This window comes from Cinclus cinclus, chromosome 5, assembly GCF_963662255.1.
Source record: "Cinclus cinclus chromosome 5, bCinCin1.1, whole genome shotgun sequence".
Taxonomy (NCBI): domain Eukaryota; kingdom Metazoa; phylum Chordata; class Aves; order Passeriformes; family Cinclidae; genus Cinclus; species Cinclus cinclus.
The window spans coordinates 958,442-979,641 of NC_085050.1; the positions used below are offsets into that span (position 1 = coordinate 958,442).

Sequence of the window (21,200 nt, forward strand, 5' to 3'; positions counted from 1 at the left end):
GACAGGGCTTGCAGCAGCCTGGGACAGTGGAAGTGTCCTTGCCATGGATGTTCTTTAAGGTCCCTTCCCACCCAAGCCATTCTGGAATTCTGCCAAGCCCTGGAGTTGCCCAGAGAAGCTGAGCTGCAAAGGGGGCCATGGGACAGGAGGAAGCAGCTTTCGGGCTGTGCCAGGGAAGGTTGGCTTGGATATCAGGAAGAATTCCTTCACCAAAAGGTTGTCAGGCACAGCTGCCCGGGGCAGGGGTGGTGTCCCCGTCCCTTCCGGGATTTCAAAGCTGTGGTTGTGACCCTTGGGGACATGGGGCAGCGCTGGGAATGGTTGGCCTTGATCTCAGAGGGCTTTTCCAGGGATTCTGTACTCGTGCCATGTTTGCTGAGGTGAATCCTCCCGACTCTATTCCCTGTTTCCATCACCAGTGCTGCAGATCCTGCTCAGCGACTGGTGACGGTCACAACAATAAACCCGGGCTTGGTTTTTAATGATGGATTTGCCTCAACAGCATCCTTCGGCCAGTCCCGAGTAATTAAACTCATTAACATCTCCTCCATGGCTCTTTCGCTTTGGTGGCCTGAGGTTGAGCAGTTCCTGCCCCTGCCCTGTTTGCCCTGATCCCACCTCAAGGCCCGCGGGAAGGAGCTCACAGATCAGCGACAGCAATTTCCAAACTGTGGAAAACAAACCCTCATTAGCTTCCTATATCCAATCCTTGCGCTGAGGATTTGGGAGATGGGATTTAATCTCCAGCAACATTTAATTCCATATTCCCACCAGGGTGGTTGCTGCAAGTGGGGACTGAGTTAATGACATTAAATCTGGAAGTAAAATGCTTTTATATCGCTGCCCTCGCAGTGGTGGCTCTCCCAGACTCAGCTTTTCTCTTTCAAAAGCTGCTGCTCTTCCACTTCATTGTCAAAGCCTCCATCAAACCCCTGAGCGGGGCTGCAAACCCAACAAAATTTGTCTCGGGCACAGATTAACCATATCCAGACTAAATATCCAAATCCATGGGGCAGACCAGCAAAGCCAGGCTTAAAACTGGCTTCTCCTAAAGTCACGCATTTTAGACTGTGTTAGAGTTCCTGGAGGAGTTCAGACTTTGAAAACACTCATCCCAACACCTGAAAAATATAAAATAAAAATGACCCAGTCATTTTTGAAGGGGCAGAGGTTGAGGAGGAGCCCTCACTGCTGTCCAGACTAAGCAGGGTCAGCGTGGCTCTCCTGGGCTCGGCTCCAGAGCTGCGTTTGCAGAGGGCACAGGAGCAGCTCCTGCTTGGGGGCTGCGTGAAAACCCTCTGGAAAGGCTCTGGAAATATTTCCTGGGGCTGGAAAAGCAGCTGGGCTTCCCCAGCTTCTCCTCCTCTTCCTCCCAGGCTCCGGCACGCTGGGATGTGCTGGGAGGTGCTGGGATGTGCTGGGATGTGCTGGGAGGTGCTGGGATGTGCTGGGAGGTTCTGGGAGGTGCTGGGAGGTGCTGGGATCTGCTGGGAGGTGCTGGGATGTGCTGGGATGTGCCGGGAGGTTCTGGGAGGTGCTGGGAAGTTCTGGGAGGTGCTGGGATGTGCCGGGAGGTTCTGGGAGGTGCTGGGAGGTTCTGGGAGGTGCTGGGGTGTGCTGGGATGTGCCGGGAGGTTCTGGGAGGTGCTGGGAGGTTCTGGGAGGTGCTGGGATGTGCTGGGATGTGCCGGGATGTGCCGGGAGGTTCTGGGAGGTGCTGGGATCTGCTGGGATGTGCTGGGAAATGCTAGGATGTACTGGGATGTGCTGGGAGGTGCTGGGATGTGCTGGGATGTGCTGGGAGGTGCTGGGAGGTGCTGAGATATGCTGGGATATATTGGGAGGTGCTGGGATGCACTGGGATGTGCTGGGATGTGCCGGGAGGTGCTGGAATGTGCTGGGATGTACTGGAATGTGCTGGGATGTGCTGGGATGTTCTGGGATTTGCTGGGATATACTGGGATGTGCTGGGGATGTACTGGGACGTGCTGGGATGTACTGGGATGTGTTGGGATGTACATGTATAATGTAGCAGCCTGCAAAACTTCTTCTCCCTGGTTTCTCTTTGCTTTTTAATCCCCCCCTCCCCAAATTGCTGTTTTCTGGCAGCTTTTTTGGTTTGGGCTGATTTTTTTTGTTTCAAAAAAAATTTTTTTTTTTTAATTTTTGCTGCATTTTGGGCTTAAAACATTTCAGCCACACTTTGCTCAAGGCTTCCATTTCCAGCTGAAAATTCCCAGGTTGGGGCTGTTAGGTTTTGTTTGTGCATGTGGGGTTTTTTTGGCAGGGAGATGAAAAAGCAAATATTGTGAGGAAGAGTAATTTAAAGACAGAAGTCATTCCCCAAGAACAGATTTGGTTATTTTATGGGTTGGTTTTTTTAGTCCCACTCGTGCATGAGGCTGGTTTTGATGGAGATTCTCCCAAATATCAGTGTTTTCAATGTGGTGCTCAGGAGGCAGCGACTCCTCTGTGCTGGTTTTATGAACTTGCACAATGACTCAGATCCATGAAAAACTATGGACAGCTCTGCATTATCCAAGGGTTGGACGAGGCAACAAAAATAAATCTGTGGTTATAATAAACTTCACAGCCCAAATGTTGGTGCTGGGTGGGGTTGTGTAGTCCTGACTTCTGGAGAAGGAATTGATTGTGTTGGGCCACCACCACCACCACCACTGAAATTTGGGTTTTTCCCAGCTAGGTGAGGACTGCCAGTCCCAAGGATTTTTGTGGTGGATGGGGAAAATTATGGTGATCTTGGCAAAAATCCAGCCAAGGGCATTGCCAGAAGGACCGGATGGTGTTGGAGTGGTTTCTGGCTTATCTTTTGGCTGGGAAGGGTTTAAACCAAGCAGCCGGGTTCAACACTCCATACAAAACCAACAGTTGGGTTCAGTCCTTCATTTAAACCCAATGGTTTGGTCCAGTCCAACAGTTGAGCTCAGTGCTTTGTGTAAACCCAACAGTTGAGTTCAGCTCTTCATTTAAACCAAAGAGCTGGGTTCAACCCTTATAAACCCAAGAGTTGGGTTCAAACCTTTTTTAAGACCAGAGGCTGGGTTCAATCCTTCATTTAAACCAAATTCTTGGGTTCAACAGTTTGTATCACCCTGAGTTGGGTTCAACCCTTCATCTGAACCCAGAAGCTGAGTTCAACTTCTCATTTAAACCCAGGAGTTGGGTTGAACTCTTCATATAAACCCAACAGTTGGGTTCAGTCCTTCATTTAAACCCAAGAGCTGGGTTGAACTCTTCATTTAAACCCTGTGGTGGGTTTAACCCTTTGTTTAAATCCAGCAGTTGGACCCTTCACTGAGACCCAGTGGTTGGGTTCAGCACTTTGGATAAACCCAACTGTTGGGTTCAACCCTTCACTTACACCCAAACGTTGGGTTCAGCCTTTCTTATAAACCCTAGAGTTGGGTTCAACCCTTTTTTAAGGCCAGAGGCTGGGTTCAATCCTTCATTTAAACCAAATTCTTGGGTTCAACAGTTTGTATCGCCCTGAGTTGGGTTCAACCCTTCATCTGAACCCAAGAGTTGAGTTCAACCCTTCATTTAAACTCAAGAGTTGAGTTCAACCCTTCATTTAAACCCAACAGTTGGGTTCAACCCTTCATATAAACCCGAGTTGGGTTCAGCTCTTCATTTAAACCCAAGTTGGGCTCAGTCCTTCATTTAAACCCAAGAGTTGAGTTCAGCTCTTCATATAAACCAGAATTGGGTTCAACCCTTCCTTTAAACCCGAGTTGGGTTCAGCTCTTCATTTAAGCCCAAAGGTTGGGTTCTACCCTTGTTTTAAGCTCAACAGTTGTGTTTAACTCTGTATTGACTGAAGAGTTGAGCCCAGCACAGCCAAACCCTGCAGCTGGGGGCAGGTTTAGTTCTCAAACGCCTCTTCATGGGCAGAGACCCCAAACTGTGCCACCTGCCCCGCTCCTGGCCGCTAACTCTGCTTCTCTGCTTTGCTCTCCTCCATTCCAAGGTGGGCCTTAATGTCCTGATCCAGAGAGCAAACAAGTTCACCCCAGCCACTCGGCTCCTGATCCAGAGGTTCGTGCCATTCCCTGCTGTCGGTAAGGAAAAATTCCTTTTCTTTGTCTTCCAAGCGGTGGCTGCAAACCTGAGGGTGGCCAGAGGCCACTGGGATGGACACAACTCCTTCCTTCCTGCTCGTGTCCTCCCAGTGCTGGTGCCTGAGCTGGGGCAGGCGGGGGTGGGACTCTGCAGAGCAGAATTTTTGGCAGAAAAATGCTGCAAAGCCTCTGCTGGAGCATTTTCAGCTGCGCTGTCCACTCTGAAGCAGCTTCCAACGTGATCAATGCTGGCTGTTCCTCAACCATTCCAGTCTGAGAGCATTTCAGCTGCAAAACCTGGGTTGAGCTGTGCCAAACCTTCAAATAAGCAGCAGCACTGTGGTTATTCTGCAATAAAATGCAAAGAAATGGTTCTGCTCTGGACGTGCCCATCTCAGAGCCGCTGATGAAGAGCAGCCCCAAGTGTGTGCAGGACTGAGGCTGCTCCTGGCTCGGTGGAGCATTTTATGGGTGTTTTATCACCAGTAAATGTGTTTGAGGGAAGGGATGTGCTGGACTCAGCCTTTGCTGGGCCCTGTGGTTCCAACCTGTAGCACAGGCTGAGTTATTTTAGCCCTGAAGAAATCACCAGTGGCTCTGGGGTAAGTTTTTTTTTTATTTGTGTAAACACGTTTATTTACAAAGGGGGTGCAAAAAATTGCCCAGGCATGGAGGAAACCACTAAAAAATGGGGTTTGCTCCCTGTTCCAGGTTCCTTTTTCAGCCTTTTAATGCCAGATTTTCCTTTCAGGTTTTTCCTTTGCCATGCATGTGCCACATCCTCAGAGCTTTCCTGAGCCCCTTCACCTCTGCTGCTCTCACTTTTTTTGGCCTTTCTGCTCCATTTCTAACGGGGATGTTAAAACTTTGTTGTGTCCCTCCAGCCCTCGATTCCTGAGTTGCTGTTGTTTTTTTTTTTTTTTCCCCTCTTTTCTGCCAGAGGAGCAAAAAAAAAAAAAAAAAAGACAAAAAAAGCTTGCAGAGCAGGACTGTGCTCTGGGGGTTGCACACAAGGGATCTGTGGGAATTGTTGTTGTTTTCCTGGGACTTTTTCTGGGATCTGTTTTGGAGGGATTCAGCTTCCCATGGGTTTTTCTAAGCGGGAGAGCACAAGGGATGAGTTCAAGCCCCAGGAGGGAGCTCTGAGGTGGAGTTTGAGTCAAAGGCACTCAGGAAATCCTTGCTGCAGGCTTGATCTGTTTTCACACCAAGGTGCTTGTGTTGGCATTGACTGAGGGCCCGTAATTAATTTGTTTAGCCTGTAATTAATTCCCCAGCTAATATTTTATTTGCCACGCTTCCATATGATCCAGGATCCTCCCAGTAATTGCTGGTTTGTGGTTTGCAGACCTGGACAAACCCTTAATTAAGATGTGTCTCCTAATTACTTTTGAACCCCCAGCAGAAAGGCAGAAATTCTCGATTTCTACACAAAAAGCCAAACGCTGGGGTAAAGCTGCTGCTCCAAAACCCCAGAGCTGAGTTTGGGGTTTAGAGGTGGATCTGGCAGTGATGCTCCACGGTTGGACTTGATGATCTTAGAAGTCTTTTATATAATTATAATAATTATATATAATATGAATAATAATGGTATTAGCCTTCCAGCCTTAATAATTCCAGGATTCTGTGGAATCAAAGAGTTTTCCCCATCCCTTCCTTGCCTTCCTCTCCACTGACCCCCAGAGCTGGAGAACTGGAGGGACATCCGAGCTTGAGGGTCCACCCCAAATTCCCAACGGAGGGAAGGGACCCAAACTCTAGCAGGGAAGTTGGTGAGGACCCCAGGGAGTTTTGGGGGAGCTGGGATGGGCTCTGGGAGAGGTGTCCAGGTGTGTAAAGGTTGTGTTTGCACCCCCAGTGAACGCCCACCTGCAGCACACCTTTAACACCGGCGGTGCTGGGGCAGGCCCTGACCTCACCTTCCTCCAGGAATGGTTTGTGGCAGCTGAAAATCCCAAAATTGTCCAAAAAACAAAACAAAACAAAACAAAACAAAAACAAAAAAAAAACCAAAAAAAACCAAACAAAAAAACCCCAAAAAACCAAAAAAAACCCTGAAAAATCCCAAAATTGTAAAAAAAAAAAAAATCCCAGAATTGTAAAAAAAAAATCCCAAAATTGTGAAAAAAAAATTCCCAAGATTGTCCAAAAATATCCCAAAATTGTAAAACAAAAATAATACCCAAGATTGTCCAAAAAAATTCCAAAATTGTAAAAAAAAAAAAATCCCAAAATGGTAAAAAAATATTCTTAAATTGTCCAAAAAAAATAAAAATCCCACCCATGTCCAGGAATGCAGGAGTCCAATCCAGGGGGCAGGTCGTGGAGGAGAGGCTGCCCCACTGGAAAAGGGGTTTGGGATTGGGGTCGGAGCGGCCTCTGGGGGTGAAGGGTTCCGTGGGGACAGGAGGGGAGGGAAGGAGGGTCCTGGAGCCTGAATTTGAGCAGGGGGAGGCAGGGAGGGGCAGGATCCCTTCTCACAGGTGACGAGGGGGAGGATCTGGGAATTCCAAGAACCCAATCCATCCTTTTCTTCCCCAGAACTGGGTCCCTGAAGTCAGAGTGTCACTGGTGAAGGCGTGCTTTATCCTGGACATAAAAAAAAAAAAAAAAAAAAGACACCTCAGAAAGGTCTAAAAATTGCATCCCAAACCTGAAGGAAATGAAATCTGCCAAAAAGATCCTCGTTGGAGAGAAGGGACAGGGAGGAAGGATTTCTTCTCCTTGGGCTTTTTTTTTTTTTGTGTGTGTGTGTGGGGTCAAAATTGTCGTGTTTAGGTGATGCCCAAGGACAGATTTAGAGTGTGGAAAGCGCCGTGGGATAGAAAAAATATCTGCAAACACCCAGGAGTGGGGTGGTGGCTTGGTTTGGAGCCTGAACCCAGCTCCTGTGTGCTCAGAGCGCTTTCACAGCCGCAGCTCCCAGGCCACATTCGCACAATTTCTTCCCAAATCCTGCGGATCACTTTGTCTGCACACATATTTATTTATTTCTTCCCCACCACTGTGTCTTTGAGACGTCCACGAAATCCAAGTTTAGCCATAATGAGCAGCGTTTTCTAAAAAAAAAAAAAAAAAGAAAGCAGAAGGGGAGCAGTTACGTGAGCGGCTCGTCTCGGACAAACGATCAGGGATCAGGTCAGGGAATGCAGAATCCGTGGAAAAACATCTTGGGAGCGTCAGTCAGGTCTGAACAGCCCATGCTGAGCCTGTCAGGAATTCTGTGCCAGGGCATCCCTGGCCAGAGCAGCTCTGCTGGGGTGTCTGATCTCTCTGTGGCGAGAAGGACGACGCGGGAGAGGGTTAAAAATGGAAAAAAAAAAAACCAAAACCAAACACCAGAAACAAGCAAGGGCTAAACTTTCTTGAAACGAAAGGCCTTGTTTTGTTCTTTATCTGGGATTCAGGAGCTGAAGGGTTGGGAACACAGATATTTTGATAGATGGGAAGAGTGGTCTGGTAGTTGGAATATTAAAGAGAGAGACAGAGTGTGCGTGTGTGTGTGTTCCTCTCCCTCTCGAGTGGAAGGAGCATTTGTCACCACAAATCATCCTTGATTGCACAGAGCTGCCTTCGGAGAGGGCTCACCCACCCACCACCCTCAAAAAATTAGACATTTGTTATATGACATGAATTGAGATTAATTAGCGAATATTAACCCATCAAGCAGTGCAGAAACACATTTTTGGAAGGCACTGGTACTTGCAGCAGCAGTGGGTTTGTCTCAGTTCTGGGTGGAAAGTTTTATTGGTGGGGGGAGAAGCGGTTCCTGGAAAATGCCATTTGATCAGCCCAAAAGTTTTGTGGGAATTTGCAGCTTTTGTTCGGGAGAAGTTGGGAAGTGCCTGAGCCCTGGGGAGGGGCTGCAGGTGGGAGGGTGGTGTGCAACGCCAACCCTTGATCAGACTTGAGAGACAGAATTCGGGGTCATCTCAAGGCCTCAGGAGCCACAGGCTGGGAAAGGAGCAAGGGGCAGAAAGGTCCTGGTGCACGGAGCCATTTTTTCCCCAAAAATGGGGAAAATCACGGATTGGTTTTGGCTGGAAAGGACCTAAAGACCATTGAGTTCCAACTAGAGGCAAGGACACCTTGCACTAGACCTCTCTGTAATCCTATTTGCCCTTATTGTCCCAGGGGACAAAAAAAAATTGGTTATTATTCTCCTTGAGAATCCCATTTTTTTTGGGGGGGGGTGGGATCAGAAAACTTCACCTCAGCAGACTGAGGGAAGGAAACCTGGAAACCTTCAGGGCAAAGAGCAGCTGCCAGTGGGGACTAGAGCAGGGCTGATCCTCCTGCTTTTCTGCTCCTCAGCCAGTGCCAACATCTGCAACGTGGTCCTGATGAGGCACACGGAGCTGGAGGAAGGGATCGATGTGCTGGACAGCAGTGGGAACGTCGTGGGCTCTTCCAGAGTCGCTGCCAAACATGTGAGTATGAGGAACTGGGGGAACTGGGGGAACTGGGGGAACACTGGGAACTGGGGGAGCTGGGGGAACCAGGGGAACATTGGGAACTGGGGGAACCAGGGGAACATTGGGAACTGGGGGAGCTGGGGGAACCAGGGGAACATTGGGAACTGGGGGAACCAGGGGAACATTGGGAACTGGGGGAGCTGGGGGAGATGGGGGAGCTGGGAGAGTTGGGGGAACTGGGGGAACTGGGGGAGATGGGGGAGATGGGGGAACATTGGGAACTGGGGGAGCATTGGGAGCTGGGAGAGCTGGGGATGCTGGGGGAGCATTGGGAGCTGGGAGAGCTGGGGATGCTGGGGGAACATTGGGAACTGGGGGAACCGGGGGAACATTGGGAACTGGGGGATCATTGGGAACTGGGGGAGCTGGGGATGCTGTGGGAAGATTGGGAACTGGGGGAACATTGGGAACTGGAGGAGCTGGGGGAACTGGGGGAACATTGGGAACTGGGGGAACCAGGGGAACATTGGGAACTGGGGGAGCATTGGGAACTGGGGGTGCTGGGGATGCTGGGGGATCATTGGGAACTGGGGGTGCTGGGGGAACTGGGGGAGCTGATTCCAGCTCAACACATCCCACAGCCACTGCAGTCCAGGGCTTTAAGGGCTGGGAATGGAGGAGATCCCAGGTCTGTGTGGTGCAGGGAAATCCGGGGGCTGGCCCTGATGGCTTGGAAGAGCACAGGGACACCGAGGACAGATCCTGTGCCCGATGCTTCCACAAGGAATTCCTTGTGGAATACCCAGCCAAGATCCCTCACACCTTTTCCCAAATGAGCTGAGCAGCTTTTCCACCCTGCCCTGCCAAACCTGTGCCAAAAACTGCTCCCCAGAGCTGGGTGAGGGCAGCCAGATGTTCCGACCCTGGTTAGGAGCTGCTTTGCTTCCCCTGTAGCCCACCCTGTGCCATCTGCCTGGAGCTGTTCCCTGCCCACCCCTCGGTGTGTTCTGGCTCCTGAGCATCCCCCTGAGCTCTTGTTTCCAAGTGGGATCTCAGCTGAGATGTGGAGCTGTACCGAGCACACGCCCAGGCACAGGAGTTAATAATATAATGCTTGGCATTTTCCTCCCTCCTTCTGTCCAAGGCACTCCAGAGACAGCAATTAATGTACAGCTCTGCAGTCCTCGGCAGGAACGGGGAGATCTCGAGAGCTCCATATTGTTGGTTAACAGGGGGATTAAAACAATCTGGTGAAGGGCTCAGACACACTTCTTGGAGCCAGTTTTCCTCACTTCCATTAACCGGCTCCAGGTCCCACTTTCCCCTCTCCATCCTGATGGCTGAAAGAGAAAATAAAATATTAAAGTGAAGGTGCTGTGAGAGTGATGGAGCTGGAGCTTAAACATGAAATTTGGGAGTTCTGGGAACTTCTGCTCAACTGCCATCCAATGTCTGGATAATTAATTCCTGGATAGGTTAATCCTGGTTTTTGTCATGTAAAACGTGGCAGAGCCTCAGTGTGACACAGCTGTGCCTGTGTGAGGGTTTGTTGTGATGTAGATGTCCCTGTGACATAAAATCACGGAGTGGGTTGGGTGGAAAGGACCCCAAATCCCTTCCAGTGTCACCCCTTCCATGGCAGGGACACCTCCCACTGTCCCAGGTGGATCCAACCTGGCCTTGGACACTGCCAGGGATCCAGGGGCAGCCACAGCAAATCTGGGAATTGCAGCCCAGGCAGGAATTCCTTCCCAAGATCCCAGCCCAATGTCCCCTTTCCCAGTGGAAGCCATTCCCTGTGTCCTGTCCCTCCATGCCTTGTCCCCAGTCCCTCTCCAGCTCTCCTGGAGCCCTGCAAGGGACTGGAAGATCTCTGGGCCTCAGTAAATCCAAATCCTGCTTTGGTTGCTCCTTCTGTTGAGTCAGGAAGGAAGAATCAGTGGAGGCACAGCTGCAGATCCATGATTTGGGGTTTTCCTGGGAGAGGAGAGCCCTGAGCGTCCCAAATCCCTGCAAGGAATAAACCAGCATTGACTGGAAGTTCCTGGAGCTGCATCCCAAGCTGGAATTAAAACTCAGCTCAACGAGGAGGGGCTGGAAGTGCTGCTCAGCCCATGGGGGGAATGTTCCCCTCCAAATTTCCCCTCCAAATTTCCCTCCAACATTTCCCTCCAAATTTCCACCCATTTCCCTCCAAATTTCCCCCCAACATTTCCCTCCCACATTTCCCTCCAAATTTCTCCCCAACATTTCCCTCCAGCATTCCCCCTAGAACACTTCCCCTCAACATCTCCAGGCAGCTGTCCCTGCTCCCTGTGTCCCTCCAGGCAGCCCTGAGCTGTCAGTGCAGGAATATTTGGGATGTTTGGGCACTTTTGCTCACACCAGGTGGAGCCAGGGAAGCTCTCCTGTGTCTCTGTTTATTCTGCTGCCTTTGTGACCCAGAACGTTGTGACCAAACAGCTCGTGGCAGAGCTGGCCGTGCCTGCTGCCCCTCTCCTTCCCACCAAAAACCCAGCAGAGCCATTTCTGAGCCCGGCAGGTCCATCCTGGTCTGTGTTTGGGAGGTCTGGATGTGTTCATTTGTTTGTTTTTGCCCCGCAGGCTCTGCTGGAAACAGCCCTGACCAGAGTGGTCCTGCCCATGCCTATACTGGTTCTACCTCCCATCATCATGTCCGTGCTGGAGAAGTGAGTGTGCCCGAGGGGAGGGGAGGGGAGGGGAGGGAGGGGAGGGGAGGGGAGGGGAGGGGAGGGGAGGGGAGGGGAGGGGAGGGGAGGGGAGGGGAGGGGAGGGGAGGGGAGGGGAGGGGAGGGGAGGGGAGGGGAGGGGAGGGGAGGGGAGGGGAGGGGAGGGGAGGGGGAGGGGAGGGAGGAAAGGGGAGGAAAGGGGAGGAAAGGGGAGGAAAGGGGAGGAAAGGGAAGGAAAGGAAAGGAAAGGAAAGGAAAGGAAAGGAAAGGAAAGGAAAGGAAAGGAAAGGAAAGGAAAGGAAAGGAAAGGAAAGGAAAGGAAAGGAAAGGAAAGGAAAGGAAAGGAAAGGAAAGGAAAGGAAAGGAAAGGAAAGGAAAGGAAAGGAAAGGAAAGGAAAGGAAAGGAAAGGAAAGGAAAGGTCCTCAGTGACTGTCAGGCTTCGCTCTTTTATGGAATCATGGAATGGTTTAGGTTGGAATGGTCCTGCAAGGTCACCCAGTCCAACCATCCCCAGCACTGCCCCATGTCCCCAAGGGCCACATCCACAGGGTTTGGATATCCCTGCAGGAATGGGGACTCCAGCACTGTGCTGGGCAGCCCCTTTCAGTGTTTAACAAACCTTCCCATGAAGGAATTTTCCCCAAATCCAACCTAAACCCTCCCTGAGGCCGTTCCCTCTCCTCCTGTCCCTGTTCCCTGGGAGCAGATCCCAAATCCCCTCTGGTTGTCCCCTCCTGTCCTGCAATTGTTCAGAGCCACAAGGTCCCCCTTCAAATTTCATCCAGCAAATAGATTTTTTTTATTATTATTTTGCTTATTAGATTCCCAGTTCCATCATTTTGGACCCATGTCCGGCTTGTTGAAGTTTTCTATTGATGTGGTTATTTAAACTCATCCCAGCAGTTTGAATAATCCGTCATGGATGGTCAGGGGGAGACAAAACTCTCTGAATTTAGTGGAAAACTGTCCATGATTTTCAGTTCTCAGAACACATCAGGGATTAAAAGGGCTTGGCTGGTGTTCAGCCAGAGATTATCATGGAATCATGGAATTGTTTGGGTAGAAAGAGACCTTAAAGTCCATCTAATCCCAATGAAGAGCAGATTCCAGCCCTAATTTTGTGCCAAACATTTGACTTTTATTTCATTCTCCTTCTGGACAAAATCTCTGCAGCCTCTTCTCTGCCCCAAGTTCCTTTGTCACCCACATGGTCCCCAGGCCAGGATTTTCCTGCAGGATCTGCTGGGAATGTGCCCGACAGTGGCCATGCCTTGCTTTGGGCTTCCTGACTCTGGAGTAATTTATTCTGGAGTAATTTACTCAGGGTTTACTCCAAGCCGTGTGTAGGAACCCAGGCTGAGGTGGTTTTGTGTGTTCCTACTGGTTTAACTGGTTCCCATTTAACCATCCCCCAATAAAATCAACACCCAGGACGAATTATTTTATTGCTTCAATGGAACTTTGCTGGGTATCCGCACGTAAAATCTTTTATATGCAAAAAAATTGGAGAAATTAATAAATTGTTGTCTCCAGCAGAACACACTGGGGGCCCATCCAAGCTGAAATAAACCTGACAGTAAAATGGGATTGGCACCTGAGGAGAAAATAAAACTGATGGTGAAATTTGCTCCATCCTTTGCAGCAAAACAAAAGCAATAAATCATTTCTTTGTCCTCAGGGACATCATAAATCCTCAGGTTGGTACGAGTTCTGCTGGATGCTCCTGTGCTCAGTGCAGGCCTTACCAAAACTGATTTTATCTGTCAGCTTACAGGAGAGTGCCCTCAAAAAAATCATCATTTTAATTTATTGAAAGCTTTCATTCACGTTTGTGAGAGAAAAATTTTCCTTCTCGCTGCCACGAAACTCTGTGGGTATAAAAATAATCTGGGCTCTGCTCTTGCCTGCCTGAATTCTCCCCAGAGCTTTGTGCCTGCTTCGTTTTCCATCGAATATCCGTGGATTCCTGGAGGGCTGGGATGAGAAGCAGCAGGGGTGGGGAGTGAGGGGTGGCTTGGCCATGCTGCTGGGGGTGGTGGGACCTGAGGAGCACCCTTGGGACATGGGGAGTGTCCCTGGGTCTGGAGTCCACCCACACACCTGAAAACTGCTTCCTGAAGGGCTCAGTCAGAGCTGAAAGCTCATTTTGGGGAAAACAAAACCAAAACAAAACAAAACAAAACAAAAACAAAACAAAAACCCCAAAAAGCAAACAAAAATCCCCAGACAAACAAACAAAAAACCCAAAACCAAAACAAAAAAAAACCACAAAAAAAAAAACAAAACAAAACAACCAGAAAAACCCCAAAAAGCAACAAAAAAACAACCAAAAAATCCTCCCAAAAAAACCCCCAAAAACCCCCAAAAACAAAACAAAAGAAGAATAAAACGGAAAAAAAAAAACAAAAACAAAAAAAAAAAAACGAAAAAACCCCCACAAACCTTTGGAGCATTTGTGGGGAAAGTGTAACTTTATAAATTTAGTAGGATTTGAGCTCGAGTAGGGTGTTTTTAATGGGGGTGAGATCCAGGCAGGCATTTATTATTTATTATAATTTATAAAAATCCCTACGGGGGCTGTAAATGGGAAGGATGAACGTGTCACTCATTATTTGGAGAGCTGGGATCAGGAGTCACAGCCTGGATCCTCCAGTGGGTTTGATTTGGGAGATGGGAAGGAGGGGATGTGATTCTTCCAATGGATTTACGTTTTGGGATATGGGAAGGAGGGGATGTGATTCTTCCAATGGATTTACGTTTTGGGAATGTGGGGAAAGAGGGCAGTAATTCCTCCAAGCCATTTGCATTTGGGATCATGGGAAGGAGGAGATGATTCTTCCAATGGATTTTCTTTTGGGATATGGGAAGTAGAGGATGGTTCTTCCAATGGATTTTCATTTGGGATATGGGAAGGAGGGGATGATTTTTCCAATAGATTTTCTTCTGGGATATGGGAAGGAGGGGACGATTCCTCAAGGTCAATTCAATTTGTGATTGTGGGGAAGGAAGGGAACAGTTCCTCCAATGGATTTTCATTTGGGATGTGGGAAGTAGAGGGTGATTCTCCCAATGGATTTTCATTTGGGACTGTGGGAAGTAGAGGGTGATTCTCCCAATGGATTTTCATTTGGGATGTGGGAAGTAGAGGGTGATTCTCCCAATGGATTTTCATTTGGGACTGTGGGAAGGAGGGGACGATTCCTCGAAGTCATTTGAATTATGGGATATAGGAAGGAGGGGATGTGATTCTTCCAATGGATTTCTTTTGGGATATGGGAAGGAGGGGATGTGATTCTTCCAGTGGATTTGCATTTGGGGCTGTGGGAAGGAGGGGACGATTCCCGTGCCTGCTGTGATGCTGGGTGCAGGTGGGTGATCCTGCTCACCTGGATGGGACTCCCACCCCTCCAGGGCCCAGCCCCTGCTCCCAGCAGGGTTTCAGACCCCAGGAATTCTCCCTGCCTCGTCTGCACCTCGCTGATCCCAAAGTTTATTTTAAGTGGCCAGTTCCTGGTTGCCGTCTTTCCGCTCGGATCCAGGTCTTTCCTCTCTCCCAGCCATCTCTCCATCTGCATGTTTTAACTCCCCCAGCTGCCTCTCTCGTCTCTTGTGCCATTTTTTTCAGCTCTCTTGGCTCCTCTCGTCTCTTTGCCTGCTGTGTATTTTAACTCCCGGGGCCGCCTTCTCTGCTCTCCAAGCAATTCCACGTTCCCTCCCACTGCCGCGCTCCCATTCTTCCCCATGTTTCATGCATTTCCTGCTGCTTGGACGCTCTGTTGGAGCAGTGAACATATAGAATCAATGTTTATTTTCAGCCTGCATATGCCACGCAGGGAACACGGTGTCAGTTATTTTGTGCAGATGTATTTCTCATTGAGGTTTTTATAAATAATATCCCTGCTGGCGAATTTGGTGGGGGAAAAATGTTGTATTGGTTTGGTGGTGTGTGCGGGGTGAGGGCGACTCTTCCGTGGCAATGGGAATTCTTTGGTGTCTCTGTGTCACCTCCCACTGCAGGAAGCTGGGCTCTTCACCCCCATTTCCCTTTATTCCCTTTTATTCCCTTTATTCAGACGCACCTGTGAATCCTTGGTTTGGTTGTTATGATGAAATTTGGGAAATGGAGCTGTTTGCTCCCAGCCACCATCCGAGGCTTCTCCAGCAGCCTTCCTGCAGCTCCCTGCTCCTTGCAGAGCATCCTGCAGCTGGTTTGTGTGGGACTGCAGCTGAAAGTGCAGCCTCAGGCTGAGCTCTGTGCTGGCAGAGCCCAAAATTTTGGTTCCTGTGGTCTGGCCAAGAACTGGAGGAGCTCAGTCCATCACCAGCATCTGCTGGGGACACTCTGGGGGATCTCTGAGTGGAGAGTGAAGAACCTGAGTTCTTCTCACATCCTCATCTCATCTCATCTCATCTCATCTCATCTCATCTCATCTCATCTCATCTCATCTATCTCTCCTCTCTGCCCCTCAGAGAAAACCTTCCAGAGCGTCTGAAGCACAGGGCAGGCCTGAGAAGGTTCCAAGAGCTTGGGAATGTCAGGATGCACTGGAGAAGGCCTTGGAGCTGGCTGGGCAGTGTCTGGGGAAGAGACCAAGCTGGAATTGCTGGATTTGCTGGCCATGGGCAGGAGCTGAGGCAGAAATGGGAGCAGAGCTGTTGTGTCCATGGAAGAGGAGCATTTCTGCTCTTCTTCATCTCCCAATCCTCCTCGTGCAGCAGTTCCCAGAGCTGTTTTCCTGTAAATTCCATAAAATCAGGATGTTCCCAGGCTGGATCAACACTGCAGAGCTGCTCTGGCTGAGCTAAATCAGTGGCACCAGGAAAAATGGATTTTCCTGGGGGGTGGCCAGTGCTTTGTGGTGCTGGAAAGGATTTTCCTCTGCTGGAACCACGTTTGTCACTGCAGAACTGGGGGGGTGGAAGGAGGCCCTGCTGGCCCTCGTGTCCATGGACTTTTCCTGGAGATATTCCCCCATCAGTGAGTGCAGGATGTTCCCACAGGTGCTTTTCCTCCAAAGGCCCCGTCCAGCTCAGCTGGGTGAAGTTTGTTTGGGCTCAGCAGCTGCCAGCAGTGACACCTTCAGCTGCTGGGGCTGTTCCCGGAGTAAACACGGAAACTGCTCCTTTAATGGTGTCAATCAAGCACTAAAACCCCCCAGCCTTCCTCCTTTGGCATCTGCTGTGTCCTCTGGGGGGACACCAGAGTGAGGACAGTGGTGGGACAGCAGAGCTGCTGCTGGAGCTCAGATTTCCCAAAACGAACCCAAAACGAGTGAGAAAATCTGAGGAGCAGAGCAGAGAGACCTGGCAGGCTCTGACAGGGTCTCAGCAGAAGGGGGATCTGGGAATCCCAAACTTCCTTGGAACATTGTGGGGGGGGATTTCTGAGGATTCTGGGAGCCCCCGAGCTGCAGCCCCGTGGCGGTGCCGGCGTCTCGCGGTGTCTGAGCTGCCTCTGAACCTGTTTACAGCAAACAGCACAGCAACCCCTCAGAATCTGTCAGCTGGGAGACTCGGGTTCACTCCTGTCATGTTTAGTTTAGCATCTGACACCTCCTCCCAGACAAATACAGCCCTGGTTCAGTGCACCCGATAACTCCTTCGGAGTGCAGCGCCTGACTTCCATATGGAATAAATTACAGCACCTCCTGAAAAACGCCAGAGGCAGCTGCCAAATTATGCAAAATTTAAACCACTAATGAACACTGTGATGAAAGTTGAATGAAGGTGTATTTACAAGAGCTCCAACACTCCGTGTCTGTGCAGCAGATGCACTGTCTGCTTGTGTTTGTACCTACGGACACCGCGAGCTCAGCTGAGCCTTCCCAGCACCCTCCTGCCTCTCCCAGTGGCTTCTCAGCAAAAGTTGTAGAGGGAAATTGCAGGAGGAAGAGGCACTGGGGGGTTGGAAAGGGTAAAGGAACAAAGATTGAGGGGAAAAAAGAGGAGGAGGGAAGCGTTATAAAATAAAATCCTGTTCTTCACTGTGCCGAGGTCAGGGGAGAGACATGGATTGGTTTTGCCAGTGAGACAGACCAAAAATGTTCAGTTAGAAAGTTGGGGAGAATAAAATAAATGTTTTAAAGGAGGTTATGAAAGGCTGGAGAGGGGCTTTTCCCAAGAGCAGGGAGTGAAAGGATGAGGGGAGATGGTCTCAAGATGAGGGAGGGGAGGTTTGGATACGATCTTGGGAAGGAATTCCTGGCTGGGAGGGTGGGAAGGCCCTGGGATGGAATTCCCAGAGAAAAATTCCATTTCTGTGGCTGCCTCTGGATCCCTGGCAGTGTCCAAGGCCAGGTTGGACATTGGGATAGTGGGAGGTGTCCCTGATGGGCTTTAAGGTCCCTTCCAACCCCAACCATTCCATGAGTCCATGATTCTCTTGTCCTCCTGCAGCTTTCCAGTGTGAGAGCTCTTGGTGCAAACTTTCCAACTCCTTGTTGGATAATCTGAGCCAGGGTTTCATTCCAAAGCTGTTCCTGCCCTGGGTGTGGGGTGAGGTCTCCAAAACTCCTGTTTTCCTGTGGAACAGCACCAAAACTTCTGCAGAGTCGTGGTGGGGTGGGGTTGTGAATAAATCAGGCTCCTTTCTCTGCTTCGTGAACATATCCTGCTTTTAAAAATATTTCTGATAATGTTCAGTAATTCAATTTTTAATATCTCTTTTCTGAGTATCTTTTGAGATAGTCAAAATCCACCAGGAGACAGCCCTGAACTCTGTGCTCCAGGGGACCCTGCCTGAGCAGGGAGGTTGGATTGAGTGAGTTCCCTCCCAACCTTTCTCACCCTGGGATTGTTTAGGCTCCAGAAGATGCCAGAGTTGGGTGCCAGGGGGCTCTGCAGGTTCAGACCTCCCCGTTCCCTGACCCAAACCTTTGGCAGAGCACGCGGGGCTGCGGCATAAACGAAATCCCTCTCCACCAAAGGGATGTTAATTTTATTTATTTTCAATCTGTGCTGATCCTCTGCAGTGAAAGCCTTTGGAAGCTCCTCACCACTCCCTTCCGGGGGGTTAATGGGTGAAAAGAGGGATTAGCATTGCAGCTGACAGCTCACAAAATGCAATATTTAACTCCCCATCCTCCCCGGATCCGTGTCGGGAGCAGGGATCCCAGGGACGGGAGAAAACTGGACCTCTTGGCTAATTATGAGTCATTTGTGTGAACCACACAGATTCTCCAATCTGAATCCCAATTAAGACATTACACTACATGTGTTAATTAGCCTGCTCTCCTTTTTAAATCAAGCCGTAACTCTTCCTAATTAGGAGGTCGGCCCTTGTAATTTGAACTGGCCTGAGTTGGAAGCACCCCTGAAGTCTCACCTGGGGGCTGGACCCGGGATCATTTTAAATTGGTAGAGGTTTTACTTGGGTGATTATAAGGTCCCCGACAGGGCAATAATTACAGAGGGTGCAGTTCCAAATTAAGATGTCAGGGGTGCTGTCATCAGCCATGTCTTGGCTCTGAACCGAACCCCAGGGAGGCTGTGAGGATGCTGCTCCTGGGATTGTCCCAGCGAGGGCCCTCACGGATCACAGAAGCTCCAGCAGCTTCAGCGGGACAAAAACCAGCTCCAGGATCTGCCCCTGTGCATCCCGGGGATGATCCCAGTTTATCTGCAGCAGTCCCGGAACAAGGCAGGTGTTAAAGGGTGTGGAGCAGGTCTGCTGCTTTCCTCCTTGCACAGGTCACCTTCCCTGTTTGGACAGGTGACCTGCTCTCCTCCTTGAACAGGTCACCTCATTTCCTGCTGGGACAGGTGACCTGCTCTCCTCCTTGAACAGGTCACCTCATTTCCTGCTGGGACAGGTGACCTGCTCTCCTCCTTGCACAGGTCACCCTTCTTGGACAGGTGACCTTTCCTGGTGGGACAGGTCACTTTTCCTGCTCAGACAGGTGACCTGCTCTCCTCCCTGGACAGGTCGCCTCCTTTCCTAGTGGAACAGACCAGCTCCTTCCCTGCTGGAACAGGTCACCTTTCCTCCTTGGACGGGTGACCTGCTCTCCTCCTTGGACAGGACACTTTTCCTGCTGGGACAGGTGACTTTGCCTGCTTGCACAGGTACCTTTCCTCCTTGGACAGATGACCCGCTCTCCTCCTTGCACAGGTCACCTTTCCTGCTTGGACGAAGCCTTGCAGGCTTCTGTGCAAGGATCTGAGCTGCAGCCGTGCTCTGTGCAGCACAGAGCTGCTCAATATTGGAGAACAGAAGCTTGACTTTCACAGCACAAATTGATAGGATCAACTCCGTCTCGAGAGCTTATTAGCGAGGAGCTGAGATGCTGGGGGAGTCAAACTCTGGTGTTTGCTCTCCCCACGTCTTCCCAAGCTTCTGGAGATGAAGGCAGCTTTCAGCAAGGGTGAGGAGGCTGAGTGTGCCCAGACAGGAGCAGGGGATGAATTCCTTCCCAGCAGATCCCCCACGTGTGTTTGCAGCTGGCACTGGACATGGAGCAAGGGGCTGAGGTGACCTGAGATCCAGCCTGGCTTCAATCTTGCCAAGGCAGGGCTGGGAAGGGCTGGCTGGAACCTGGGAATGGCACACTTTGGGTTGGGAGAGGTTTAATCCCAGTGATGTCACCACAGGAATGGATGTTCAGGGGTTAGTGTCGTCTCTTGTACCTTCCCTGGCCAAGGAGAGCTCCAGTGACTGCCCCAGAGGGAAGGAGATCATGGAATCATGGAATATCCTGAGCTGGACCACAGGCATCATCCCTCCAAGCCCTAGCCCTGCACAGACATCCCAAAATACCACCCTGTCTGTCTCCATCCCTGGTGTCCTAACGCTCCTGGAGCTTTCTGGGGCTGTGCCCGTTCCCTGGGGAGCCTGGGCAGTGCCCAGCACCCTCTGGATGAGGAACCTTTCCCTAAAATCCAACCTAAACCTCCCCTGACACAGCTCCAGCCGTTCCCTAAATAACCCAGCAGCAAATCCACTCCCTCTCCACATTGCTCCTACACACCAAACATTCCAACAAAACTGCCCATCCAGCTGTTGGTTTATATTCCCTTTTTTCCCCCCACTTGAATGATAGGGATCCTTTTTGTAAATGGCTCCAGAATAAATCCTTCACGATGATATTTTCCCCTCTAACACTGGCAAACTGCCTGAATCCTGGAATATATTTCATATACCAGCTTCTACCAGCCAAATGTCCCAGTTTTCCAGAGTTAATTCCATCAGAAGGGTCACTTTTGGGTCATTACCAGAACCTGATCTTGCAGGTATCTTCAGGAGTTTGCTGTTAACAAGTCTTGAATTCATAAATGTCCCCTGAGAACAGCAGATGTTAAAACATCCTTGTCACCCACAGCAGATGTTGGATTTTAACAAATTAAGGGATTGTCAATGTTGTGGGTTTATTGTCCCATTAACGAGGCTGTTTTTGCCTTTTCCAAAGCTCCCAGTGCCTCCCAAGGACCTGATTTCCTTCTGGCTGCTGGGCATCAGGTGTACCCTTGCTGCAGGTGTCACCTGTGGTGGGTGCCTTGGTTTGACAGACAGGTCTCTGCTGAGGAAGGCAGGACCCTCTCTTGAAATGGAGAATGAAAACCTCCTCCCTCCAAATTATTACAGTTTTGAAATTAAGGAGCTCTCAGTCAAAGATATGGGAATAGTAATAAGAGTTCTTTACTAGGAAAATTAAAATAGAAATGCAGTATTACAAACACCCAAACCACTGCAGAGTGAGAATCCAAGCTGACCCCCGTCAGTCACTCAGGGTGTTAGAGCAGTCCCATTAAATGGTGGCTGCATCCTCCTGCAGTCACAGATGTGGTTCTGTTGGAGCAGTGCTCCTGTGGAAGGTGCAGTTTTCCTCCAAAGCTCCAGTGATGACGTAGAAGGGTCTGGTTTTCCTCTGGGATCCAGTGGGAAAAGGCTGCTCTGATGTTCCAAATCTCAGATTTTATCTGGGTAGGGAATGCTTGGCTCCTGCCCCTGGCTGGAGCATCTCCCAATGGGATGATGGAATTTTATCAGTCCTGCAGTGGGACTCAATGATCCATGAAC

General features: G+C 50.0%; 1 protein-coding gene across 2 annotated transcripts in view; it reads left to right on the top strand.

The window, feature by feature from the left end:
* SFXN5 (sideroflexin 5) overlaps positions 1-21,200 on the top strand; it is a 95,167-nt gene that overhangs the window by 62,610 nt on the left and 11,357 nt on the right. The window contains exons 10-12 of one of the 2 annotated variants that reach the window (XM_062493241.1): positions 3,989-4,079; positions 8,394-8,509; positions 11,099-11,188. In XM_062493241.1, coding sequence (XP_062349225.1) covers positions 3,989-4,079; positions 8,394-8,509; positions 11,099-11,188 — 297 coding nt within the window. Of the gene's footprint in view, positions 1-3,988; positions 4,080-8,393; positions 8,510-11,098; positions 11,189-21,200 lie in introns of those variants that run through there. The other variant, XM_062493242.1, reaches the window with a different exon arrangement.